This window comes from Stenella coeruleoalba, assembly GCF_951394435.1.
Source record: "Stenella coeruleoalba genome assembly, chromosome: 3".
Classification (NCBI taxonomy): domain Eukaryota; kingdom Metazoa; phylum Chordata; class Mammalia; order Artiodactyla; family Delphinidae; genus Stenella; species Stenella coeruleoalba.
In genome coordinates, this window is record NC_137148.1 from 111,886,199 (window position 1) to 111,909,759 (window position 23,561).

At 50.2% G+C, this 23,561-nt stretch overlaps 1 protein-coding gene across 1 annotated transcript in view; it reads left to right on the forward strand.

Annotated features, from left to right (window-relative positions):
- CATSPER3 (cation channel sperm associated 3) overlaps window positions 1-10,631 on the forward strand; it is a gene marked incomplete at its 5' end in the record, with an annotated part of 41,609 nt that extends 30,978 nt beyond the window's left edge. The window contains 5 exons of the mRNA XM_079918642.1: window positions 6,979-7,161; window positions 7,859-7,999; window positions 8,356-8,475; window positions 9,371-9,528; window positions 10,370-10,631. Of these exons, the coding sequence (XP_079774768.1) occupies window positions 6,979-7,161; window positions 7,859-7,999; window positions 8,356-8,475; window positions 9,371-9,528; window positions 10,370-10,475 (708 nt within the window). The 3' untranslated portion in view covers window positions 10,476-10,631. The remainder of the gene's footprint in view (window positions 1-6,978; window positions 7,162-7,858; window positions 8,000-8,355; window positions 8,476-9,370; window positions 9,529-10,369) is intronic.
- Window positions 10,632-23,561: the final 12,930 nt, after the last annotated feature.

Sequence of the window (23,561 nt, forward strand, 5' to 3'; positions counted from 1 at the left end):
CACACCCTCTCCAGCATTTGTTGTTCATAGATTTTCTAATGGTGCCTGTTCTGACCACTGTGAGGTGATACCTCATTGTAGTTTTGATTTGCATTTCTCTAATAATTAGTGATGTTGAGCAGCTTTTCATGTGCCTCTTGGCCATGTGTATGTCTTCTTTGGAGAGATGTCTATTTAGGTCTTCTGCCCACTTTTTGATTGGGTTGTTTGTTTTTTTAATATTGAGCTGCATGAGCTGTTTATATATTTTGGAGATTAATCTTTTGTCTGTTGATTCATTTGCAAATATTTTCTCCCATTCTGAGGGTTGTCTTTTCATCCTGTCTATAGTTTCCTTTGCTGTGCAAAAGCTTTGAAGTTTCATTAGGTCCCATTTGTTTACTTTCATTTTTATTTCCATTACTCTAGATCTTGTTGTGATTTATGTCAAAGAGTGTTCTTCCTATGTTTTCCTTTAAGAGTTTTATAATGTCCAGTCTTACATTTAGGTCTTTAATCCATTTTGAGTTTATTATGTGCATGGTGTTAGGGAGTGTTCTAATTTCATTCTTTTACATGTAGCTGTCCAGTTTTCCCAGCACCACTTATTGAAGAGACTGTCTTTTCTCCATTGTATATCCTTTCCTCCTTGTTGTAGATTAGTTGACCATAGGTATGTGAGTTTATCTCTGGGCCTTCTATTCTGTTCCGTTGATCTATATTCCTGTTTTTGTGCCTTGTTGTCTTGATTACTGTAGCTTTGTAGTATAGTCTGAAATCAGGGAGTCTGATTCTTCCAGCTCCATTTTTTTTTCCCTCAAGATTGCTTTGGCCATTCGGGATGTTCTGTGTCTCCCTACAAATTTTTTTTTTTTTTTTTTGCGATACGCGGGCCTCTCTCTGTTGTGGCCTCTTCCATTGTGGAGCACAGGCTCCGGACTGCACAGGCTCAGCGGCCATGGCTCACGGGCCCAGCCCCTCCGTGGCACGTGGGATCTTCCCGGACCAGGGCACGAACCCGTGTCCCCTGCATTGGCAGGTGGACTCTCAACCACTGCGCCACCAGGGAAGCCCTCCATACAAATTTTACGATTTTTTTTCTAGTTCTGTAAAAAATGCCGTGGGTAATTTGATAGGGATTGCATTAATCTGTAGATTGCTTTGGACATTATAGTCATTTTCACAATATTGATTCTTCCAATCTAAGAACATGGTATATCTCTCCATCTGTTTGTGTCATTTTTGATTTCTTTCATCAGTGTCTTATAGGTTTCTGAGTACAAGTCTTTTACCTCCTTAGGTAGGTTTTTTCCTAGGTATTTTATTCTTTTTGTTGCAATGGTGAATGGGTTGTTTCCTTAATTTCTCTTTCTGATCTTTCGTTGTCAGTGTATAGGAATGCAGGAGGTTTCTGTGCATTAATTTTGTTTCCTGCAACTTCACCAAATTCATTGATTAGCTCTAGTAGTTTTCTGGTGTCATCGTTAGGATTCTCTATGTATCGTATCATGTCATCTGCAAACAGTGACAGTTTTACTCCTTCTTTTCTGATTTGTATTCCTTTTATTTCTTTTTCTTCTCCTATTGCCTTGGCCATTACTTCCAAACCTATGTTGAATAATAGTGGTGAGAGTGGACATCCTTGTCTTGTTCTTGATCTTATAGGAAATGCTTTCAGTTTCTCACCATTGAGAATGATGTTTGCTGTGGGTTTGTCGTATGTGACCTTTATTATGTTGAGATAGGTTCCCTCTATGCCCACTTTCTGGAGAGTTTTTGTCATAAATCAGTGTTGAATTTTGTCAAAAGCTTTTTTCTGCATCTATTGAGATGATCATATGGTTTTTATTCTTCAGTTTGTTAATATGGTGTATCACATTGATTGACTTGCATATATTGAAGAATCCTTGTATCTCTGGGATAAATCCCACTTGATCATGGTGTATGATCCTTTTAATGTATTGTTGGATTCTGTTTGCTAGTATTTTGTTGAGGATTTTTGCATCTATATTCATCAGTGATATTGGTCTTTAATTTTCTTTTTTTTGTAGTGTCTCTGTCTGGTTTGGGTATCAGGGTGATGGTGGCCTCACAGAATGAGTTTGGGAGTATTTTGGAAGAGTTTTAGAAGGATACATGTTAGCTCTTCTCTAAATGCTTGATAGAATTCACCTGTGAAGCCATCTGGCCCTGGGCTTTTGTTTGTTGGAGGATTTTTTTTTTTTTGTGGTACGTGGGCCTCTCACTGTTGTGGCCTCTCCCATTGCGGAGCACAGGCTCCGGACGCGCAGGCTCAGTGGCCATGGCTCATGGGCCCAGCTGCTCCGCGGCACGTGGGATCTTCCCGGACCGGAGCACGAACCTGCGTCCCCTGCATTGGCAGGCGGACTCTCAATCACTGCGCCACCAGGGAAGCCCTGTTGGAGGATTTTTAATCACAGTTTCAATTTCAGTGCTCCTGATTGGTCTGTTCATATTTTGTATTTCTTCCTGATTCAGTCTTGGAAGGTTGTACTTTTCTAAGAATTTGTCCATTTCTTCCAGGTTGTCCATTTTACTGGCATATAGTTGCTTATAGTAGTCTCTCACAATCCTTTGTATTTCTGCAGTGTCAGTTGTTACTTCTCCGTTTTCATTTCTAATTATTTTGATTTGAGTCTTCTCTCTTTTTTTCCTGATGAGTCTGGCTAATGGTTTATCCATTTTGTTTATCTTCCAAAGAACCAGCTTTTAGTTTTATTAGTCTTTGCTATTGTTTCCTTCATTTCTTTTTGATTTATTTCTGATCTGATTTATGATTTCTTTCTTTCTGCTAGCTTTGGGGGTTTTTTTTGTTCTTTCTCTAACTGCTTTAGGTGTAAGGTTATGTTGTTTATTTGAGATTTTTCTTGTTTCTTTTTCTTTCCTTTTTTTTTTGGCTGTTTTGGGTCTTCGTTCCTGCACGTGGGCTTTCTGTAGTTGCAGCGAGCAGGGGCTACTCTTCATTGCAGTGCACGGGCTTCTCATGGCAGTGGCTTCTCTTGTTGTGGAGCATGGGCTGTATCTAGGCGCACGGGCTTCAGTAGTTGTGGCCCAAGGGCTTAGTAGTTGTGGCTTGCGTAGCACAGGGGCTTAGTTGCTCCGTGGCATGTGGGATCTTCCCGGACCAGGGATCAAACTCGTGTCCCCTGCATTGGCAGGTGGATTCTTAACCACTGTTTCACCAGGGAAGACCCTCTTATTTCTTGAGGTAGGATTGTATTGCTGTCAACTTCCCTCTTAGAACTGCTTTTGCTGCATCCCATAAGTTTTGCGTCATTGTGTTTTCATTGTCATTTGTTTCTAGGTAGTTTTTGATTTCCTGTTTGATTTCTTCAGTGATCTCTTGGTTATTTAGTAGCATGCTGTTTAACCTCCATGTGTTTGTATTTTTTACCATTTTTTTCCCTGTAATTGATATCTAGTCTCATAGCGTTGTGGTCGGAAAAGATGCTTGATACGATTTCAATTTTCTTAAATTTACCAAGGCTTGATTTGTGACCCAAGATGTGATCTATCCTGGAGAACGTTCCATGTGCACTTGAGAAGAAAGTGTATTCTATTGTTTCTAGATGGAATGTCCTATAAATATCAATTAAGTCCATCTGATCTAATGTATCATTTAAAGCTTGTGTTTCCTTATCTATTTTCTGTTTGGATGATCTGTCTATTGGTATAAGTGAGGTGTTAAAGTCCCCTGCTATTATTGTGTTACTATCGATTTCCACTTTTATGGCTCTTAGCATTTGCCTTATGTATTGAGGTGCTCCTATGTTGGGTGCATAAAGATTTACAATTGTTATATCTTCTTCTTGGATTGATCCCTTGATCATTATGTAGCATCCTTCCTTGTCTCTTGTAATAATGTTTATTTTAAAGTCTCTTTTGTCTGATATGAGTATTGCTACTCCAGCTTTCTTTTGATTTCCATTTGCATGGAATATCTTTTTCCATCCCCTCACTTTCAGTCTGTATGTGTCCCTTGGTCTGAAGTGGGTCTTTTGTAGACAGCGTATAAACGGGTCTTGTTTTTGTATCCATTCAGCCAGTGTATGTCTTTTGGTGGGAGCATTTAATCCACTCACATTTAAGGTAATTATCAATATGTATGTTCCTATTATCATTTTCTTAATTGTTTTGGGTTTGTTATTGTACGTCTTTTCCTTCTCTTGTGTTTCCTGCCTAGAGAAGTTCCTTTAGCATTTGTTGTAGAGCTGGTTTGGTGGTGCTTAGTTTTCTTAACTTTTGCTTGTCTGTAAATGTTTTAATTTCTCCTTCAAATCTGAATGAGATCCTTGCTGGGTAGAGTAATCTTGGTTGTAGGTTCTTCCCTTTCATCATTTTAAATATGTCCTGCCACTCCCTTCTGGCTTGCAGAGTTTCTGCTAAAAGATCAGCTGTTAACCTCATGTGAATTCCCTTGTATGTTATTTGTTGCTTTTCCCTTGCTGCTTTTAATATTTTTTCTTTGTATTTAATTTTTGACAGTTTGATTAATGTGTGTCTTGGCGTGTTTCTCCTTGGGTTTATCCTGTAAGGGACTCTCTGCACTTCCTGGATTTGATTGACTATTTCCTTTCCCATGTTGTGGAAGTTTTCGACTGTAATCTCTTCAAGTATTTTCTTAGACCCTTTCTTTCTCTCTTCTTCTTCTTGGACCCCTATACTTCGAATGTTGGTGCGTTTAATGTTGTCCCTGAGGTCTCTGAGACTGTCCTCAGTTCTTTTCATTCTTTTTTCTTTATTCTGCTCTGCATTAGTTATTTCCACTATTTTATCTTCCAGGTCACTCATCCGTTCTTCTTTCTCAGTTATTCTGCTATTGATTCCTTCTAGAGTATTTTTAATTTCAATTACTGCATTGTTCATCACTGTTTGTTTGCTCTTTAGTTCTAGCTCCTTGTTAAACGTTTCTTGTGTTTTCTCCATTCTATTTCCAAGACTTTGGATCATCTTTACTATCATTACTCTGAATTCTTTTTCAGGTAGACTGCCTGTCTCCTCTTCATTTGTTAGGTCTGATGGGTTTTTACCTTGCTCCTCATCTGATGCATATTTCTCTGTCTTCTTATTTTGTTTAACTTACTGTGTTTGGGGTCTCCTTTATGCAGGCTGCAGGATCGTAGTTCCTCTTACTTCTGTTGTCTGCCCCCAGTGGGTGAGGTTGGTCCAGTGGCTTGTGTAGGCTTCCTGGTGGGGGTGACTGGTGCTTGTGTTCTGGTGGGTGGGGCTGTATCTTGCCCCTCTGATGGGCAGTGCTGCATCTGGTGGTGTGTTTTGGGGTGTCTGTGAACTTAGTATGACTTTAGGCAGCCTGACTGCTAGTGGGTGGGGTTGTGTTCCTGTCTTGCCAGTTGTTTGGCATGAGGCGTCCAGCATTGGAGCTTGCTGGCCCTTGGGTGGAGTCGGGTCGTAGTGTTGGGGTGGAGACCTCTGGGAGAGCTCTCACCGATTAATATTCCATGGGGCTGGGAGTTCTCTGGTGGTCCAACATCCTGGACTCAGCTCTCCCACCTTGGAGGCTCATTCCCGGGACTAGATTTCTGAACCTTCTAGACTGCAGAATAATGGAGCCTGTCTGGATAGTGCTTGAAGAACGTGGCCAAGACCAGCGGTCAGGAGTCAGTCCCACACAGGCTTCCGGAGAGCGTGACTTTTGCTGCACGGCTGTTCTCGAGGCTGCTTGGCTTTGACCTCGGGTGGCACTGGGCCTGTGCACTAGCCTGGAAGTGGGAGACCCAACCGGGGCCTCTCCCTCATCCTTCCAAGGTACCTCAGGTTCTTCCACGTGGCCCTGCCCCTCCGCACCCTGAAGATGTCACCTGCAGACTGTGTCCCATTGCAGCCTTTTTCATGAGTTCTTACCTCTTCAGTCTTAGCAGTCTTGGGAAAGAAGTTCTGTCTCTCTTGCAGGATTGGAGGCAATTTTTTTACAGCTCAGTTCTTTTGGAATTAATCCCTTAACACTGATTTTTCTTCCCTCAAGGAGGGGAGGGGGGCGTCGGGTATGCATTCACCCTTGCAGGTAGCTGCCAAAGTGGTCCACATACAGGGCAACCAGCCCCAGTGCTCCTGGGTTGTCTCTCTGTTTTGCACTTTACCCCAGACTGTCAAAACTTCACTGTCCTGTGTCCCAGCTCCACCAGTACCTCCCTTCCTACTGCTAAGTCAATAAATAGTATCTTGGCTTAGAAAGAGGTGCTTTTGTGGTTGACTGTGGTGGCGCAAGGCAAGGGGCTGGAGAATGTGTTCCCACTCTGCCGTTCTAGCAGAGTGTGACTGTGACCAAGGCATTTTGCTTCTTTGAGCCTCTGATCCTGCATCTTGAAATGGGAACATCTTCCTACCTTGACATGGTATCTGTGACAGTATCAAGGTAGCTGAACACGTATATGCAAGACTCCAGGGCATGGAGAAGGAACGATGAGGCATGGGAGATAAGACAAACACCCATCTCATGGGGGAAGACTGAGGTCCCAAGGTGGAGACCTGCCTGTGAAATGGGGCCCAGAAGAATTGAGAAATCCTGTTCCTCTCAGCCTTCTTCATTCCCACTCCCAGGGTAGTTCCCATACTCCTCCTTGGCCTGGAAGAGCATTCAGGGCTGGCGCCCAGCTGAGGGGTGGGAGCAGGGCACCTTAGGATGACCACAGAGGCAGGCTGGGGTTCAAGTGGAGTGCTTAGTGGTGCTGATGGGGAGACTGCACGAGACCTGGGACACCATGGGTGATCCACCCGTGGGCAACTGAGCGTGGATGCCAGGCACTGATGAACCACTCTTAGGTTGGTCCAGCCCTCAGTCTGGGCACAGTTCCCATTCATTCACTCATTCATTCATCCAGCCATTTATGGAGCATCTGCCATGTGCCAGGCAAGGCACTGGATTCTGGGGCAGCTGGTGTCGGGACGGGCTGGACCCCTGTCCTCTGAGTCCAACCCAGCCTTGCAGCCTGGCCTAGTCCCAGTGCCTGTGCCTTGCAGACACTCATCAGCGCCATGGGGCAGACAGCCTGCACCGTGGCCTCCGTGCTCGTCCTGCTCTTCGTCCTGATGTACGTCTTCGCTGTCCTGGGCTTCTGCTTATTTGGAGTTCCAGAGAGTGCTGACCTGAAAAACTGGGGGAACCTGGCTCTGGCCTTCTTTACCCTCTTCAGCTTGGCCACGGTACCATGTTTGGGAGCTGCGGTAGGGGCAGGGGACTTGAGAAGGGACTGGCAGCTGGTGTGGGCGTGTGGACATGCTGGGCCTCACTTGGGGGCCTTTCCCATGTTCAGACGCTTAGCTGGTCTGGGGAAGCTGGGGGCTGGCCTCCTAGGACTAAGGATAGGCCAGTGCCCTGGCCACAAGATTATCTCTAATCTTGTGACTCCCTAGAGCATCCTTATTTGTCCCACAGGGGTGTAAAACTTTCAAAAAGTTTTCAAAAGACAATTCATTCAGATTAAGTTGAATTTAGAAGGGAAACCCATGTCACAGAGCCTTTTTGGGAACAGGCTGTCACAAAGCCACCCAGAAGAAGCCTGCAAAGCCCAAGTCTCAGAGTCTAGATTCTGTTGGACTCTGGAAGGATCGGGGTCTCTCCAAAGGAGGGCAGAGAGGCATTGTCCTTTGGGGAGGGATGGAAGGCCTTTTGGAGGAGAGCCCCTAGGGCGCCTTGATCAGCAGCGCCCCCACCCAGTGGTGCCGTGCAGCTCCAGGCCAGCACGTGTGCCCTGGAGTCAGAGCGTTAGGGGCTGTCGTAGGGCTGATGTGGAAGGAAGCCGGCCTGCTCCTCGGTGGGGCTGGGGCTCCCCACGGTGGGTGAGAGGAGGCCTGCCGCTCTGGGCCTAGGCGCTCAGCGTACCCTGCCTTGCCTGAGCAGGTCGATGGCTGGACAGACCTGCAGCAGCAGCTGGACGCCCGGAATTTTACTCTGAGCCGTTCATTCACCATCATCTTCATCTTGCTTGCCTCCTTCGTCTTCCTCAGCATGTTCGTGGGTGTGATGATCATTCACACGGAGGTGAGGTGGTGCTTGTAAGGATGGGGGAGTGGTAAGTGTGGCAGGCAGATGGGCCAAGTCTCAAGGGAGGACACTGAGCGATCTCCCTCCTGAAGTGGAGGGGGGGTGACCAGGCTCTACCGCAGCCTGACTCTTTTCCCTGAGCCCTGCATTTTCCCTCCCTCAGGATGGTGGCCTGCAGGGTAGGTGCTTAGGAAGTCACTGCAGCTACAGTTGGCAGCTTGAGCTGGGGGCTGGCCTGTGAGGGGATCCTCCTGCTGAGGAGCCGGAGCAGCAGTGGAAGACTGGGGAAGAAGGAAGACGGGAGTGGTGCGCACTGAGAGCCCATATCTTACCTCCATCCTCCCACCCTCTAGGACTCTGTCAAAAAGTTTGAGCGGGAGCTGATGCTAGAGAGACACATGACACTCATGGAAGAAAAGCATGTGATTTTGAAGTGGCAGCAGGAGGAGGTCAGCAAGCTGATGCAGACGCAGGTAGGTGGTCTCCCTGGGCCGGCGGACAAGCAGAGGGGCAGTCAGGGCTGAAGGAACGGCCAGGAAGATGGGCCTGGGGGCCTGCGTGGAGGGCGGGTGGCCTTAGGCATCTGTGGCACTTGGTAAGTCAGCTACTCACCCCCCCTGTACTTTTCAGAGTCTGACGTTATTCTCTGTATTTTTATGTTCCTCTGGACCTCTTCAAGTGTTGAGTGTTGCAATTATCATATTTCCCTCCTTCATGGGCAAAACTCCATTGCTGGGCCCCTTGCCTGGAGCACTCTTGTTCCTGAGGACTTGCTGGGTGCCAAGCAGGCTTCGTCCCCGTCCGCTGAGTGGGCGAGGCCACGGAGGCCCCGACAGGTGTTACTAACCTCAGTTTTTCTAAACTGGAACAAGAGTGAGCACAGTGGGCTGGAGATTTTCTCTCAAGCATGATACAACTGTGAGGGGCTGGAGGAGCGTCCTCTCTTTTCGGCCGAAGTGCTCTGAGCTGCCGGGGTGCTCGGCCGGGTCGTGAACAGCATGCTGCCCCTTTCTCCGCCAAGTGGCTGGTGCCTTCCTCCTCAGCCTCCTCTCTGAGGTGGAGATGCCCGCCTGTCTCGGTGTGCCCAAGGTTTGTCCAGAACAGGGTGAAATGCTGAGCCACGCTCAGGCTCTCACCGATTCCTTCCCGTGTCACCTGTCCTCACGTCAGGGATGGTGGCTCACCAGGTGACCTCAGTCAGGGGGGTCCAGGCCCAGAAGGGGTTGGGGTGAACTGTGATTGGACTCAGGACTCATCCTGGGGCCAGGGTCAGGCCTCTGCCTGGCCCCCACGTGGAGGGGCCCCAGGTCTCTGTGCAGCCCGGTCACTACCTCCTCATCCTTGCTCTCTTTATGCTTCCCTCTCTAGAAGAATGTTGACCACAAAAGTTCCACTGAGCTGGTGGAGAAGTTTAAGAAGACCCTGCGGCACACTGACCCCATGGTCTTGGATGATTTTGGCACTAGCCTACCCTTCATTGATGTCTACTTGTCCACTCTGGACAACCAGGATGCTACCATCTACAAGTCAGTCCCAGCTCCGCTGACCTGGCCCCAGGCCCAGGGGGGCAATGGCTGATGTGCAGGGCGGGTCGGGCGAGGCCCTTCCTGGCGGTGTGCAGGGGCTGGGCTGCTGTGCGGACGGGCCTGTGGCTGGGGGAGACTCCACCCACTGGCCTCCCCAGCCCACCCTGACCTGTTTTTAAATATTGGCTCCTCTGACTCTCCAAGACCCTCCTCACCAAGCACTTTTCAGAGGGCCGAGAGAACGCTGCTGGCTGGCAAGTCAGAAGCTGAAGCCCCTGGCTTGGTGCTGTGTGACTCTGGCAAAGTCTTTGTCCCTTTCCTACCCGGCACAGGAGGGGCTGACTATGGAAGCAATGTGTGTGAAGCTCTGAGCTTGGCCTGGCCCAGGGCTATGCTCAGTGTGAGTTAGCTGGGGTCCTTCTGGCCATTACTTGCAGGAAGGGGAGGTGCACGATTAGCCTGGTTTCTCAACAAAAGCTGCCTTGAGGGCTTCGCAGACAGGAGGAACTAAAAGGAGGGGATCTAGGGATGACCAGTGTTGGCCCAGGCGTGGACCAGGCAGCGTCTGGGCACCTCCACGGGCTCACCTCGCTCCGAGCCCAGGAGTCTGTTGCCTCCCACCTGACACATGCGGTGAAACGACTTTACTCCTGGGGCCACAGGTAGAGGGGCACAGCCGGGCTCCCAGCCCAGCCCTATGTGGCTCTGAAGTCCTCGCTCTTCCGTGACCCCACACCTACCAGGAGTGGTGAATGTGCGGGTGCGAGAGTGCCGTGGGCAGGGCCAGGGCGGCATGGAGCCCACTCGTGAGCTCAGGCCTCCTCTCCTCCTCCATTTCCAGGCTTCAGGAGCTGTACTACGAGATCGTGCACGTGCTGAGCCTGATGCTTGAAGACTTGCCCCAGAGGAAGCAGTCCCAGTCCTTGGAGAAGGTCGAGGAGAAGTAGTGGGTGTGGGCACCCAGGCACCGAGGGCCTCCCAGGCTGTGACACCCTGTCCCGCCAACTAAACACAGGTTTTCTGAGTTGGCCTCTTCACGGTTGCTGTGATCATGGCATTTCTCCACCTTTGGGAATTGGGCCTGAGTAGATGCCCATGAAGTCTGATTCCTCCCTCACATGACACAGCCAGACCTTGGGAGTAGGGAGTGGGGAGAGGGAGGCTCAAGGCCCCCCCTGACCAGAAGACACACCTAGGGTCCACACTGGCTCTCTCCTCCTTTGACCCCAGCATCAAGGACCCACCGGGTTCCTGGGAAAGCCACCTGAGGACCCCGGACCGAGAAGGGCTTCCAGCCGCCCCATAAGAGTGCGTGGCTCCTTTGAGCTGGTGTGGCCCTACTGATCCTGGAAGCTCTGCTGCCCTCATCTTTGTGTGTGTGCCCACACCTGGCAGAGCTACAGCTCTCTCTGTGCACCCAGAGCCCTGGAGGCCCCTCTTTGGGGTTCTACTCTGCTTCTCCCAGGCTCACAGTGATGGTGGTGCCCCAGGGGTGCAGCCGTGACTGGAAGGATACTGTTGTGTGGCGTGCAGTTCAGGGGGGCACCTCATGCAGGGGCCAGAGGAGTGGCAGTATCGGGCGCTTTGGGCTGCTCCCTCCCCTTTAGTTAGAACTCTTTACTCGAAAGGTGGCATTTTTCTGTGTCGTCCCTGGCCACATGACTGCCACAGCTGGCAAGGTCCTGGCGCCATCCCGGCCCAGCCACCACGGAGCCATCTGAAGGCCCAGGTGGGGCAGGGTGGCTGGTACCCCTTGCTCCCGACTGGCCAGACCAGAGGCCCGGCAGTGCCCCCTCTGCTCCCATTTCTGGGGAGTGTTCTTGAGGCCTGTCACCTTGGCGGTGCCCTATTCTTAGAGGAGACATGAGTTCTGGGTTGAGCTGTGGGTGGGAAGCCAGCATCTGTAGCTGGGTGCCCAGGCCCACCCTGGGGAGTCAGGTCAGTAGAAAACATGTAGAATTGAGAATGGCTGGACAAGGGTCCCATGGGGGTCCCGTGGGCTCCAGGCCTGGATGACGGCACCCCTGAAGCCAGAGGACAAGGGCTGGTGGAAGCCTTTACTCGTGGTTTCATTCACCCGACTACTATTTCCTGAGCTGTGCAGGGTGCTGGGGGTTCTGTGACGAGAAAGCCACAGTCTCGTCCTGGCCCTCTTGGTGCCCACGGTTATCTAGGGGAGACAGTCATCCGGCCAGAACGGATGAGAGAAAATTTCCCTGAGGAAGTGATAATAATTGTGTGAATGCAGAGAGCATGTGTCTTCTAAGATACTCAGATCATTTCCATTTGCAAATGATCGCACTCAGGACCAAACTGAGAACTGTGTGAAACGGTGCCAAGAAGGATCGCTCTGGAGCGTGAGACCCATCGCCGTGCAGTGGGGGAGCCCTGTGAGGGCAGGGCGTCTGGCCTCGCTCCTTCCTCGGGTGGAGAGAACTTCGTGCCAGTGCCCTGGGAGGTGGCCCTGAAGTAAGCGGGGTGTGCACCCAGTACCTAACTGTGAAGGGGGCGACTCTTGGCTGGGGGCTTCCGGGGGGGCTCTGGTGGGTGCAGCCCAGTCAGCCCAGGATGCAGGCCTCAGGCAGTGGCTCCGATTCAGGACTGGGATAAAGCAGACGTTGCCAACTGCCCACACTGGATGTGCCAGTGTTGCATGGGGGAATGCGGAAACATCTCCGCCTGCTGTCACTAGGAATCGTGGGAGTTGCCCTAGGCCTCTGGGAGTGAACAAAAGATTTAAAAACTTCTGCAGGGAGGCAAGTTAGTGAGTACCATGGTTTTAGAGTCAGGAAACTTGGATTCCTTAATCAGGCGACCTCGGGCAAGGTGTCTGGTCTTTTGAAACCTCAGCTATTTCGTCTGAGAAATGGGCTGATAAAACTGTTCAGCTATAAAGATCAAATAAAATACATGTGACAGTGTAAAAAAAAAAAGAGACACAGTCAACTATGGTTCGTGCTTCCTGGCTGTCAGCTCTGCCTCTGCTGTGAGGCCAGCTGCCGTGGGCTTTCCTGATCAGGGGCTGAGAGGGACTGGGCCAATGACGAGGTGGCTGGGGCGGGGGGGTGGGAGTGGTGAAAGCGTGGAGCTGAGAGCAGGAAGCAGAGATCAGGAACCTGGGGCTGGGTAGGGGGGAATGCGTGTCCAGGTGGAGCTGGTATGGGATGGCCGGTTGCACCTGCAGGGCCCGGTCCCAGCAGGGAAGCCCAGGCACGGGCTGTGGGGCTGTGGTGTGGGAGGGCAAGCTTCCTTTAAGGGCACAAGCAGAAGGCTTTCACAGAGCAGGGAGCTGGGAGAGGGTGATGTGCAGACGGCTGGCTCAGCACTGCTGGCAGAACAAGCCACTGGATATTTGGTGTAAAGTCCCAGAGCAGCATTTCTGTTTGGCTCTCTTTGCCTGCAGAGCAAACACTGGCAGATTGGAATTCCCACTTGGGCTCTCACCAACTCAAACAGGCTTGGCCAAGGCTTTCAATTGATTTGCTTGGGGCAGAAGTGGCTCTGCTTGCCCAGGCCTGGCTGTGGAAAGCAGGACCCTCCTCCTCCTTCCCCCAGCGTCGGGATCCAGCAGAGCTGTCCCCAAATGGCTCGCCCACCTCCATCCTGCCAGCTGGGTGGTTTGGGGCTGCAGTGGGATACCCGGGACCTGGGTCTGAGTCTTCTGGTCACACCCAGGCCCTCCCCCAGCTCTTGTAAGAAGGATATGGAATCCAAGTCTAGAGGTGTTTGGAAGGTGGCTGGATTTTGGGGTTTTTTTTAAACTGCTTGTTGATTCCACCAGCAGGAAGCAGTCTCTATAATATGGAAATCCAGGCAGGACTGAGACTATAAGTGCTCCTCTTCAGTCCAACAGCCCCTAAAAATCCAATAGTGAGACGCTGGAAACTGCACATCTTGATGTTTTCCCCAAATGTGGGTGAGACAGGACACCTTGTACAATGAACCGCCCTTCCCCAGGTCAGGAGGAGACGGCTCTGAATTCCTAACTAGGCTACTCAGAAAGGAGAGGTAATTGTTGCTGATTCTAGTCACAGGGGTTGGGAAATTAGGAGAAAGGAGCTCAGTGTGATGGGGTGAGAGTTACCAACACACGAGCACCCTACTCTTCCCCACACCCTGCACCAAGAATTTCGTCTGTGCTTGGTCCGCCACATGCCACACCTTCCCCGAGTTCTAGCTCTGATTCCACTTAAGGCTTGGTGTGATGCAGCCCTAGGGGGATGGGGGAGGCAGGGCTGGAGAGCTGAAGGAAAGGGGAGCATCTGTGCTTTCTCGGTTGGCTCCTGGCTTCTCCTTCACTGTGGAGAAGCAGGGTAATGGGCAAGGCTCATCGGACCTACACGATAGGAGCCGGGACATGGAGGAGGAAGGAAGTAAAAGCCAAGGCTGGGAGTCAGAGACTTTGGACAGAGGCTCCGACCCAGCTGGAGGGTGAGAATGGAAAGGGGACAAATGGAGACAGCAAGTATCCTTGTAGGGTGACAGCTGGATCCCCACTGATGTTCCTTGAGAGAGGCAAATAATGATGGAAATTATTTAGGGATGATTTTTGGTTGCTGAACTGTGTCTTTTATTTATTTATTTGTTTTTATTTTTAAAAATTAATTAATTTATTTATTTTTGGCTGCGTTGGGTCTTTGTTGCTGCGCAAGGGCTCTCTCTAGTTGCGGCGAGCGGAGGCTAATCTTCATTGTGGTGCACGGGCTTCTCATTGCAGTGGCTCCTCTTGTTGCGGAGCACAGGCTCTAGGCATGCAGGCTTCAGTTGTTGTGGCACACGGGCTCAGTAGTTGTGGTGCACGGGCTTAGTTGCTCCGCGGCATGTGGGATCTTCCCAGACCAGGGCTCGAACCCGTATCCCCTGCATTGGCAGACGGATTCTTAACCACTGCGCCGCCAGGGAAGCCCTGAACTGTGTCTGTTAAAAATGGAGCCCTATGAAGAGATTCAACCACTTGGGGTCTGCATGATGTTTGGGTGACGTAAAGGGGGCGGTGTGTAATAAGGACCTCTTAGGCTAAAATTGGGATATGTTTAGAGGGCTTTAAGAACCACTGACTGAGCTCCCAGCTGTGATCTGAGGCCTCTAGGTGAAGTACCCCTGAGGGTGGTGGCACCAAATGTGACTGGCATTTTGCAAAATGAAACTGAGGTCTCAAAAGGAAGGGTGGCAGAGGCCATAGGGGGATGAAGAGTCTGCTCTAAAACTCTGAGGAAACTGGAGGTTGACCCCAACTTTTGTAAACTGGTGATGGGGCAATGACCTTTCACAGCAGAGGCACCCCACTGCCCAGAGCTCAGTGTCCTGAGAGCACAGCTGCCCCTTGACTCCCTTCTTCCCCACTGGGGCCTTGATGCCTGGGATTGGGGCATGAGATGAAAAGACTCTTCAAAACATGCTGCTGGGCCAGCAAAGGAGGAGTCCAAGCAGAGGTCAGGCCGAGGCTCCAAAGGTATGGCCTGTTCTCTTTGGCTGTGGAAAATACCACCTTCTGTTTTATCAGTAGTTCTGTTTAAGACACTTTGACATACATGATTTGAATCTCATAACAACACTTAGGTACTTTCATTATCCCCATTAAACAGGTGGCAAAACTGAGGTTCAAAGAGGCAATTAACCTACCCAAGGCTGTATAACTAAGGGGGAAGAACCAAGCGTGTCTGGCTCTAACTGCTGCTATAATATGGTGCAACGTCCTCTAGGGAATTGTTATCCTCATCTTATAGGTGGGCAAGCAGCGCTCAGAGAGACTGTTACTTGGCAAGATCATCACTGGGGGGGCAGAGTTAGTATCTGAACGCAGACCACACATGTACCCCTCTGCTCTACTGTCTCACAGCAGCCTTGTTTTTTCTTATCAAAGCTATTTTTTGAACCTTAAGAATCAAGCCCTAATTCCCTCCTGAGCAGGGCCTGCCTCTGGGCGGAGGGAAGGTGGTCTCTCAGACGGGTCTCATTTAGCCAGTTTCCTGGCACCTTCTTGCTGCCTGGTGGAAGCTCTGAAGTCTGCTGGTCCAGCGGCTCCTGGCTCGGGAGCCCTGGGAGCTCCAGAGATGGAAAGGGCAGCAGGAAGCAATCAGTGTGTGGCACCTAATCAGGAAATTATAGCTTGGGCAGAAGAGGGGTTTGGCTTCGAAGTCACCCTTCCCTGGGTTTCAGTCAAGCAGGCCCACAGGCAGGCTTGGCCGGCCGATGGGATGTGCTGAGCAGGCGTGAGCTCAGCAGGCAGGATAAGCCAGCCTCGTCATTGCTGCCCAGGAGGCTGGCTTCCTAGGTGGGGATGATGTATTCCAACCTTTCTGGCCCCCTGCCTGTGCCTGTACCCACTGATACCTCATCAGCAAGGGGAGAAGCTGTGGGCATCAGAGGGGGTACTTTGGGAGGTTCTTGACCTGAGTCGGTGACTTTTTACCTGATTCTTGAATAAGCAAGTGGAAAAGGTGTGAAAGAAGTGTCAGGTGGAAAAAGCCAGGTGCAGAACTGTACATACGTGATACCATTTGTATTTTAAAAAAAAGAAAGTGAGAAAGAAATAAAACCACCCACACAGTGGCAGTGAGATACCCTTTCAGGTGGCAAGGATGATAGACGAAACCTAGTATTGGCCAGGGCACGGAGGTGGCACCCCCGTTCACTTTGGCAGTGCGGATAGGTGTGGCTTTTTCAGAAGGCAATGCGGTTTAGCTTTTATGCGTGTGTTCCTATGGCCCAACAGTTCTGCTTATGAAATTATCCTGAAGAGCCAAATGACAAATGCACAGAGATGCAGGGATAAGGACGTTTACCGTGGCCTGTTGTGATAGAAACACAGCAAAAGAAATCAAGGAATTACTTAATGCCCATTGGTGAGCCGACTGGTTGAATTAGTATGAGTCCATACATGGGGCCCCTAAAATAGTGATTTGTTGATAAGAGTAGGTGTTCTTGATATTATGTGATTGAAAAAGTGGCTTCTAAAGCAGCATGTGATCTGCCGTCCTTTATGTAACACCGAGTGAGTGAGTGTATGTAGCCTATGTGTACATGCACGTGTGTGTGCTGAGCGATGTCTGGAAGGATCATCATATTAGTAGTGGTTTGGTGGTCTTGACTTTGTCCTCACACTTTTCTGAACTTTCTGAATTTTAAGAATCAATATGTAGTTTACAATCAGGAGAAACAATACAATTTTCATCTTGAAAAAAATGCTGGGAATTCCCTGGCGGGTCAGTGGTTAGAACTCCGCGCTTTCACTACCGGGGCCCGCATTCGATCCCTGGTCGGGAACTAAGATCCTGCATGCTACACGGTGTGGCCAAAAAAAAAGTTAAGCAGTGTGCGTGGGTGTGTGTGCGTGTGCGTGCATGCATGTGCATGCACGGCTGTGCCTGTGGTAGGTGGAAGGGCATTCCAGGCAGAAGGAACCACAGGCACAAAAGAAAGAGGGTGGGAGCTGCGAAGCTGGTGTGGCCACAGCCTGCAGTATGGGCGAGGTGGTGGGGAGATTGGGGAAGTACATTGAGTATGATCCTGAGTACCGCAGCTTGGCAATTTGGAAGCAGGGCAGTGACCTGGCCAGATTTGATTCTTGCTTCCTCTCTGAGAATGACCTGCTCCCCCTCACCTGGCATTTAAGACTTCTCTATTCTGTCTCCCCCTTCCTCTCCCCATAGCTTCCAGGGCTCCCCTTTGCCCAGCTCATTCTCACCTCGACTCCTGCGTACCCATTCCCATCTGCCTGTCCTTCAAGACTCAGCATTAGGCCCCCTCTAACAGGAAGCCTTCCCAGATTGCTCCGGTTAGCCTTGATATCTCCTTTTTCATACTCTCACCCTTGAACTTTCATAACTGACCTTAAATCAGACCATAATTCCTCAAGAACCAGGACGAGGGCCGTGGACTGAGAGGTTATGCTGTAATACCTGGATGCCAGTGATGGATAGACTGACATCTGCCAGCATTAGAGTCCTGATGGGGGAGGGAGAAAGCAGGCAGCAGAGGCCCAGGAGTTATTTTGAGCCTATCATGTCACAGGCACAGTGCCAAACACTGCACATAGCTTTTCACATTTATCCCCATTGTACAGATGAGGAAACTGAGGCTTAGAGAGGTTATGTGGCAGTAAGTGGTACGGCTCTGAGTAGAACCCAGGTTCTGTCTAACTCTAGAACCCACACTCTTAACCTCTGTGACCTACTTGTCTCTGGTTCTCATCCCCCCAGAGGTTGGCAGGGCTGGGCCTGTCGTGGGGCCTTCTTGTGCCTTGCTGCCCCAGACCCAGTGGAGATGGATTTCAGGGTGGGAGGGTGATGCCATCTCACTCAAGTGGTAGCTCCTGACCCAGTGGAGGATCTGGGGCAGTGCAGCATCCCTGCTGAGGCCTTGGGAGTGCCACTGTCCCCAGTGACATAAAGTGAGATATTTCCCTGTGGGCCAGCTGGCAGGAGCATTGTGGGGGAATCTGGAGGGGAGGAGGCTGGGCATGTTGACCAAGGAAGAGCTTTCCCACTCAGAGATTCTCCAGTAGCAGGAGGTCAGTGAGATGATAAAGGACAATTTTGTGCCTCTGAAGCAACAGCACACCTGAAAGCCTTACATACTGTTTGCGTCCATGGTCTCTTCAAACCCTGACAGCAAACCCCAAGAGGCAAGCAGGCAGACCCAGTGCCCACTGACAGAAGAGGAAACTCGGGCTCCGGGAAGGGACAGCCAGGCCCCGGGGAGGAGCCCAGCCCAGGGGCTAGAATCCAGAGGAGCCCTGGCCTCTCCCGGGCACCTCCCCCAGCCAAGGCTCAGTGGGTATCCTTGCCTTGATGGGCTGGACCAGTCTCTGTGAGCCTGGGGGGCTGCCCGGGGGTGGCCTCAGTGGAGACTGAGGAAGAAGCAAGAAGCTTTGGAGGCGTGGGCACCAAGCTCGGGAGAAGCCATGAACTGTGTGTGCCTGTCCTCAGGACCAGCTTCCGAGACTCAGCAGGAGTGCTGGTTTGGGAGATGGAGGGAGGGTCCTTGGCCACACTGTCTTGTGTAAGTGTGTGTGTGTGTGTGTGTGTGTGTGTTTTGTCCAAATACAGCCTTTATTAGATCATGTCTACTCAGAGGAAGAGAGGTGTGTGCATGAAAAGGCTGGAGTAAGGGTGGGGATCAGCGTCCATTCCAGTGTGTCCTGGAAAGTTCCCAGCGAGGCCACAGCGGGAACGGTTTGGGGAAACCCTTGCTGGCCCCGCCACCGCCTGGCAAACGGCAAAGTGGCCGGCTGCTTTGTGGCTGCAGTGTCTTGGAGGGTTTGCCAAGCACTTTCCGTGAAGTCACTGGGGCGTTAAGCCCTTTGTTCAATTAAATGGGTTAATGTGCTTTGTCTGATTCTGATGAATACTAATAATATAATGTGATAATGGCAGTAATGGTGCTCTCAGCCCCGATTATCACACGTGCCGCACTGTCCCAGGCACAGAGGGAGGTGCAGCTCACATTCCCGCACACTCAGGCCTCATTTTCCACTCATAAAACCCCATTCTTCAAAGCTTTTCCAGCCCAACTCCCTATATCCATTTTCGGGACAAATTACCAACACTTAAAAAAAATTGGTCCATTTTGCGTAAAAGCCAAGTCCAAATTACTGTTACTTTCCCCTCTATGTTTTGAAATTTCAAAAAGAGAAGGGTGGGAGCTGAGGGGGACACAGGGGATGGAGAGAGGAGGCAGAAAGGGAAAGAGGGAGAAAACTGTATGAACAGGGAAGGAAAAATCAAGCTTTCTTTTTTCAGTAAAAACGTATTTCTGGAATGATGTTTCAGTTTACTCAGGCAGAAAAATCAGAAATGGTGTGCTTATTAAACAGGCTAAGTAAGCATGACTATTTTTAGTAGTGCAGTAAAACCTTGGTCATTTGGACCTCTTTAATAAAGATTCCATGATCACGCTGGCTGGCAGGCACACACAGTGTGTGTGTGCACGCGTGTGGGTGCACGTGTGTGTGTGAAAGCAAGGTAAGAGTGTAAATAGGTTGCTGAGTTGGAGGATTAGGAGGGCGGGGCTGGGGGATGCAGCGAGGGGACAAAGGGGACAGGGATGGGCACCCTTACTGCTTACGAGAGCAGTTTTTAAACTGAGTCCTCTCTGCTTTGCAATATACAAGAGCATTACAAATTCTTCTTCTCTCTGAACACTCCTCTTGGCACCTACTAATTTGGCATCTGTTTAAAGAAGAAAGTATTTGAAAACAAAAATTTCACTTCTATAAAAATCTGTAAAGGTTTACTTGACACCACCTGTCACACTGGCCTGCCCCCAGCACGAGGCTGAATCCTGGGGGTTGACACATCATCCCAGGGAGGTGATGAATGACCCCTCTGGGGTGAGGACAGGGACCTGTAGGCAGAAGGCCACTCCCTGTCCTGCAGATCACAGTTCTTTGCATTTTTAAAATAATATTTGATGTTTCATTCCATCATGACAAAAGTAATACATGCTTAGTGCAAAAAACTTGGAAAGGAAAAATGAAAAAAAAAAAAATCCCTTATTTCCCACCACCCAGAGGTAGCTGGTGTTAACACTTTGTTAACACATCCAGAAATTTCTCTGTACATGTGTAAAAATAAAAATGGTACCGTGCTTATATAATGTTCTGTAGCTTGCCTTGTTTAGTGTTTTGACAAAGAAACTCAGTTTTTTAAAAAAGGCAATGGCAAACCTATTATTTAATTTTATGCTAAACTTATAGAGAAGTCATCGGCCCCATTTACTTTCTCTTGGCCATATAGTAGGCACTCAGTAGGGGATGTGTCCTTAATGGGGTCCCACTGCTATGCTGCACAGAGGGATGGAGGATGGGGTGAGGGCCACAAGGGGATTCAGCTGTAACTGGGGCCTCAAAGGGTACCAGTTGAAGAGGGCGGCAAGGAAAGGTTTTCCAGTAAGCACCACCCCAGCTCTGGCAGTGGGTTCAGCCCCCAGGAGTCCTGGGCACCAGTCTCTGAATGCCTCTCTGGATAAGGTAGAGGCATAGACACAGATATACATTTTTTTTAAGTGTGATAAAAGGCACATAACATGAAATTTACCATTTTAACCTTTTTAAAGTGCACAGTTCAGTGACATTAAGCACATTCATATTGTTGTGCAACCATCACCACCATCCATTTCCAGAACGTTTTCATCATCCCAAAATGAAGCTCTGTACCCATTAAACACTAGCTCCCCAGTCCCCTCTCCTCCCTGCCCCTGGCAACCACCGTCCTACTTTCTGTCTGTATGAGCTTGCCTATTCCAGGTACCTCATATAAGTGCAATCATACAATGTTTGTTCTTTTGTGTCTGGCCAATTTCATGTAGCATAATGTCTTCAAGGTTCATCCATGTAGTAGGGTCTGTCAGAATCTCCTTCTGTTTCAAGGCTGAATGTACATACCACATTTTGTTTATTCATCTGTTGATGGGCATGGGTTGCTCCTACCTTTAGGCTATTGTCAATGATGCTGCTATGAACATGGGTGTACAAATATGTGTTTGAGTCCCTGCTTTTGTTTCTTTTCGGTATGTACCCAGAAGTGGAATTTCTGGATAATATAATAATTCTGTTTATATTTTTTTAGGGAATCACCATACTGTTTTCCACAGCGGCACCATTTTACATTCCTACCAGCAATGCACAAGGGTTCTAATTTCTCCACATCCTTACCAACACTTGTTATTTTCTGCTCTTTTGGTAAGAGCCGTCGTAATGGATGTGTAGTGGTATCTCATTGTGGTTTTGATTTGCATTTCCCTAACGACTAGTGATGTTGAGCATCTTTTCGTGTGTTTATTGGCCATTTGTCTTCTTTGGGGAAATGTCTGTTCAAAGTCCTTTGCCCATTTTTGAATTTTTGTTGTTGTTGTTCAGGTACACTTTTAAAATCAGCGCCAGGAGCTGCCAGTGCTGAGAGGGGGGAGGGAGTGAGTGAGAGGAGGAGGGAAAGAAGCAAGAGAAGAGAGACAGGAGCAGGGAGAGGGAGGAAGGCCAGGGTATGTCTTGTGGAGTGAGGTATAAAGGGAGGCAGCCCTTCACTTCATTTATTCAGCAGATCGTTACTGAGCACCGACTGTGTGCAGACACTCTCCACACATTGCTGTCCACACCTGTTTGCCGCTACATCCTGGCTCTCGGGAGCTGCAGTGACCTTCCTGCGGGAGGCCATGCCCACAGAAGTTAAGCCACAGGCTCTGCCTGCAGTCAGACAGGCTGGGATCCAAGGCTCTAAAGCTGCATGCCTTTGGACAGGTCACATGACACCCCCAGCCTTAGCTTCCTCATCTAGAAAACACGCACAGCGCACAGCAGGGGAAGGCGCATAGTGAGGCGTGCGGCCACGTGACCCGATCACCCAGAGAAGCTTTCATCCATCCTGCCCTCTGCCTCCACCCTGCTCCAAATGCAGCTTCCTGCACCCTGACCTGCTCCTCGGCAGCATCCTGATTTATGGGATCACAGGCTCCCCAACCTGGCTGAGCGCTGGCACTGTGTCTCCTGGGTGCCCTGCAGCCTCTCGATCAGTGGGCACCGGCTCTGGGTTACACAGCCAGCTGGGAGGCAAGGAAGGCCCAGGGCCCTGCGAAGGCAACACAGGAGTGTGAAGACTGGGGTTCCCTGGGGAGAGGGGCAAGGAGGCAGATTGGCAAGGGCTGAGAGAAAGCCTGGGAGGCAGATTGGAAGCGCCCATCTAGGAAACGAGAAGCTCGTAACACTGAACAAGACAGGAGTTTGGATTTCATGGTTGATATTCCAGGGCCCTGCCTTCACCAGGAAACTTCTCTGTGTCCCCGCCTGCCCACCTCATTCTGCTGCCCACACCGAGGGCTTCCTCAGTCCCAGCTGTCACCTGTGTCCTCCGCTCCTCTCCCACCTAGCCACATGAGCTTGGCAAAGGCAAATCCCGGGGCCTGGGGCCTTTTTCCTCTCTCCCAGAGCGCAGCTGAGTCCAGCCTCTGGACACGAATTACAGTTATCTCCCCCGCCACCCCCACTCCCTAGCCCAACACCAATGTGATTCCCATCAGGAGAGTTACAGGGGGCCCAAGGCTGGGTTACCGGGGGCCCAAGTCTAGGATGGTTCCAGGGCTGGGATGGAGTGGGGAAGGTAAGGCAGGTAGGGAAATCAGCAGGACTGTCAATCGTGACTCACATTCATGGCACCCAGCAAAGCTGGAGGGAAATCCAAGGTGGGCCCCAAATGACATTTTCAGAAATGACCTGTTGAGAATCTTAAGAGATGCCCTATTAATGTGGAAAGTGGGGGACAGGGCCCTCAGGAGGAGAGGCAGGACATCTCACTTTAATAATAATAACATTAACAGTAACAATTCCAACATCAGTAACAATTTATTGAGCACTTACTATATGCCAGCACTTTATGTGCGTTATCTCATTTAATCCTTTAGACAGCTGTGTGAAGTGATTGTCGTCATTCCCTTTTACTGAAGAACAGGCCCAGAGACCTTAGTGAAGCCTCTTGTCCAGGGCAACTCAGGGGGAGCGCCAGAACTCAAACTCTCGCTCTCCAAGACCACAGCAAAAGTTCCTGTGGATGCCAGAGCCAAGTAACTGGCCCAGGAGATGGGGAGGTCCCTGGGCAGAAAACCACCCTCACTCTCATTTCCCAGACTGGCCCTCTTGGTGACTGAGGTCCCACTGCTATTTCCTGGGGCAGCAGCAGGCTGAGGCATGTGGAGCTGAAGGGCCACCCAGAGCCACCTCTAGGGCTTGGACTCCCCAGGCCATGCCCCTCTGCGAGGCAGCTTTTCCAGCTGTGATTTCCCCCTCCCCCTCCAGGTGACTCTGGTGGCCCAGAGGGAGGGCCATAAAGCTAGGGGAGGTGACTCGGCTCCTCTCCCTCAATGACCAGGCACTACAGGGGTTGCACACAGTGGCTCACCCCATCCTCCTTTGGTGCCCACAGTGCCTGCAAACCAGTGCTGGGCACCAGCCTCTTGCCCTCTTGTCCCTAATTCATGGCCCCTCTAAATCTGCAGCGGCCCTTTGGGGGTCACTTTGTCAGTACCAAGTAAGAACAAATCTG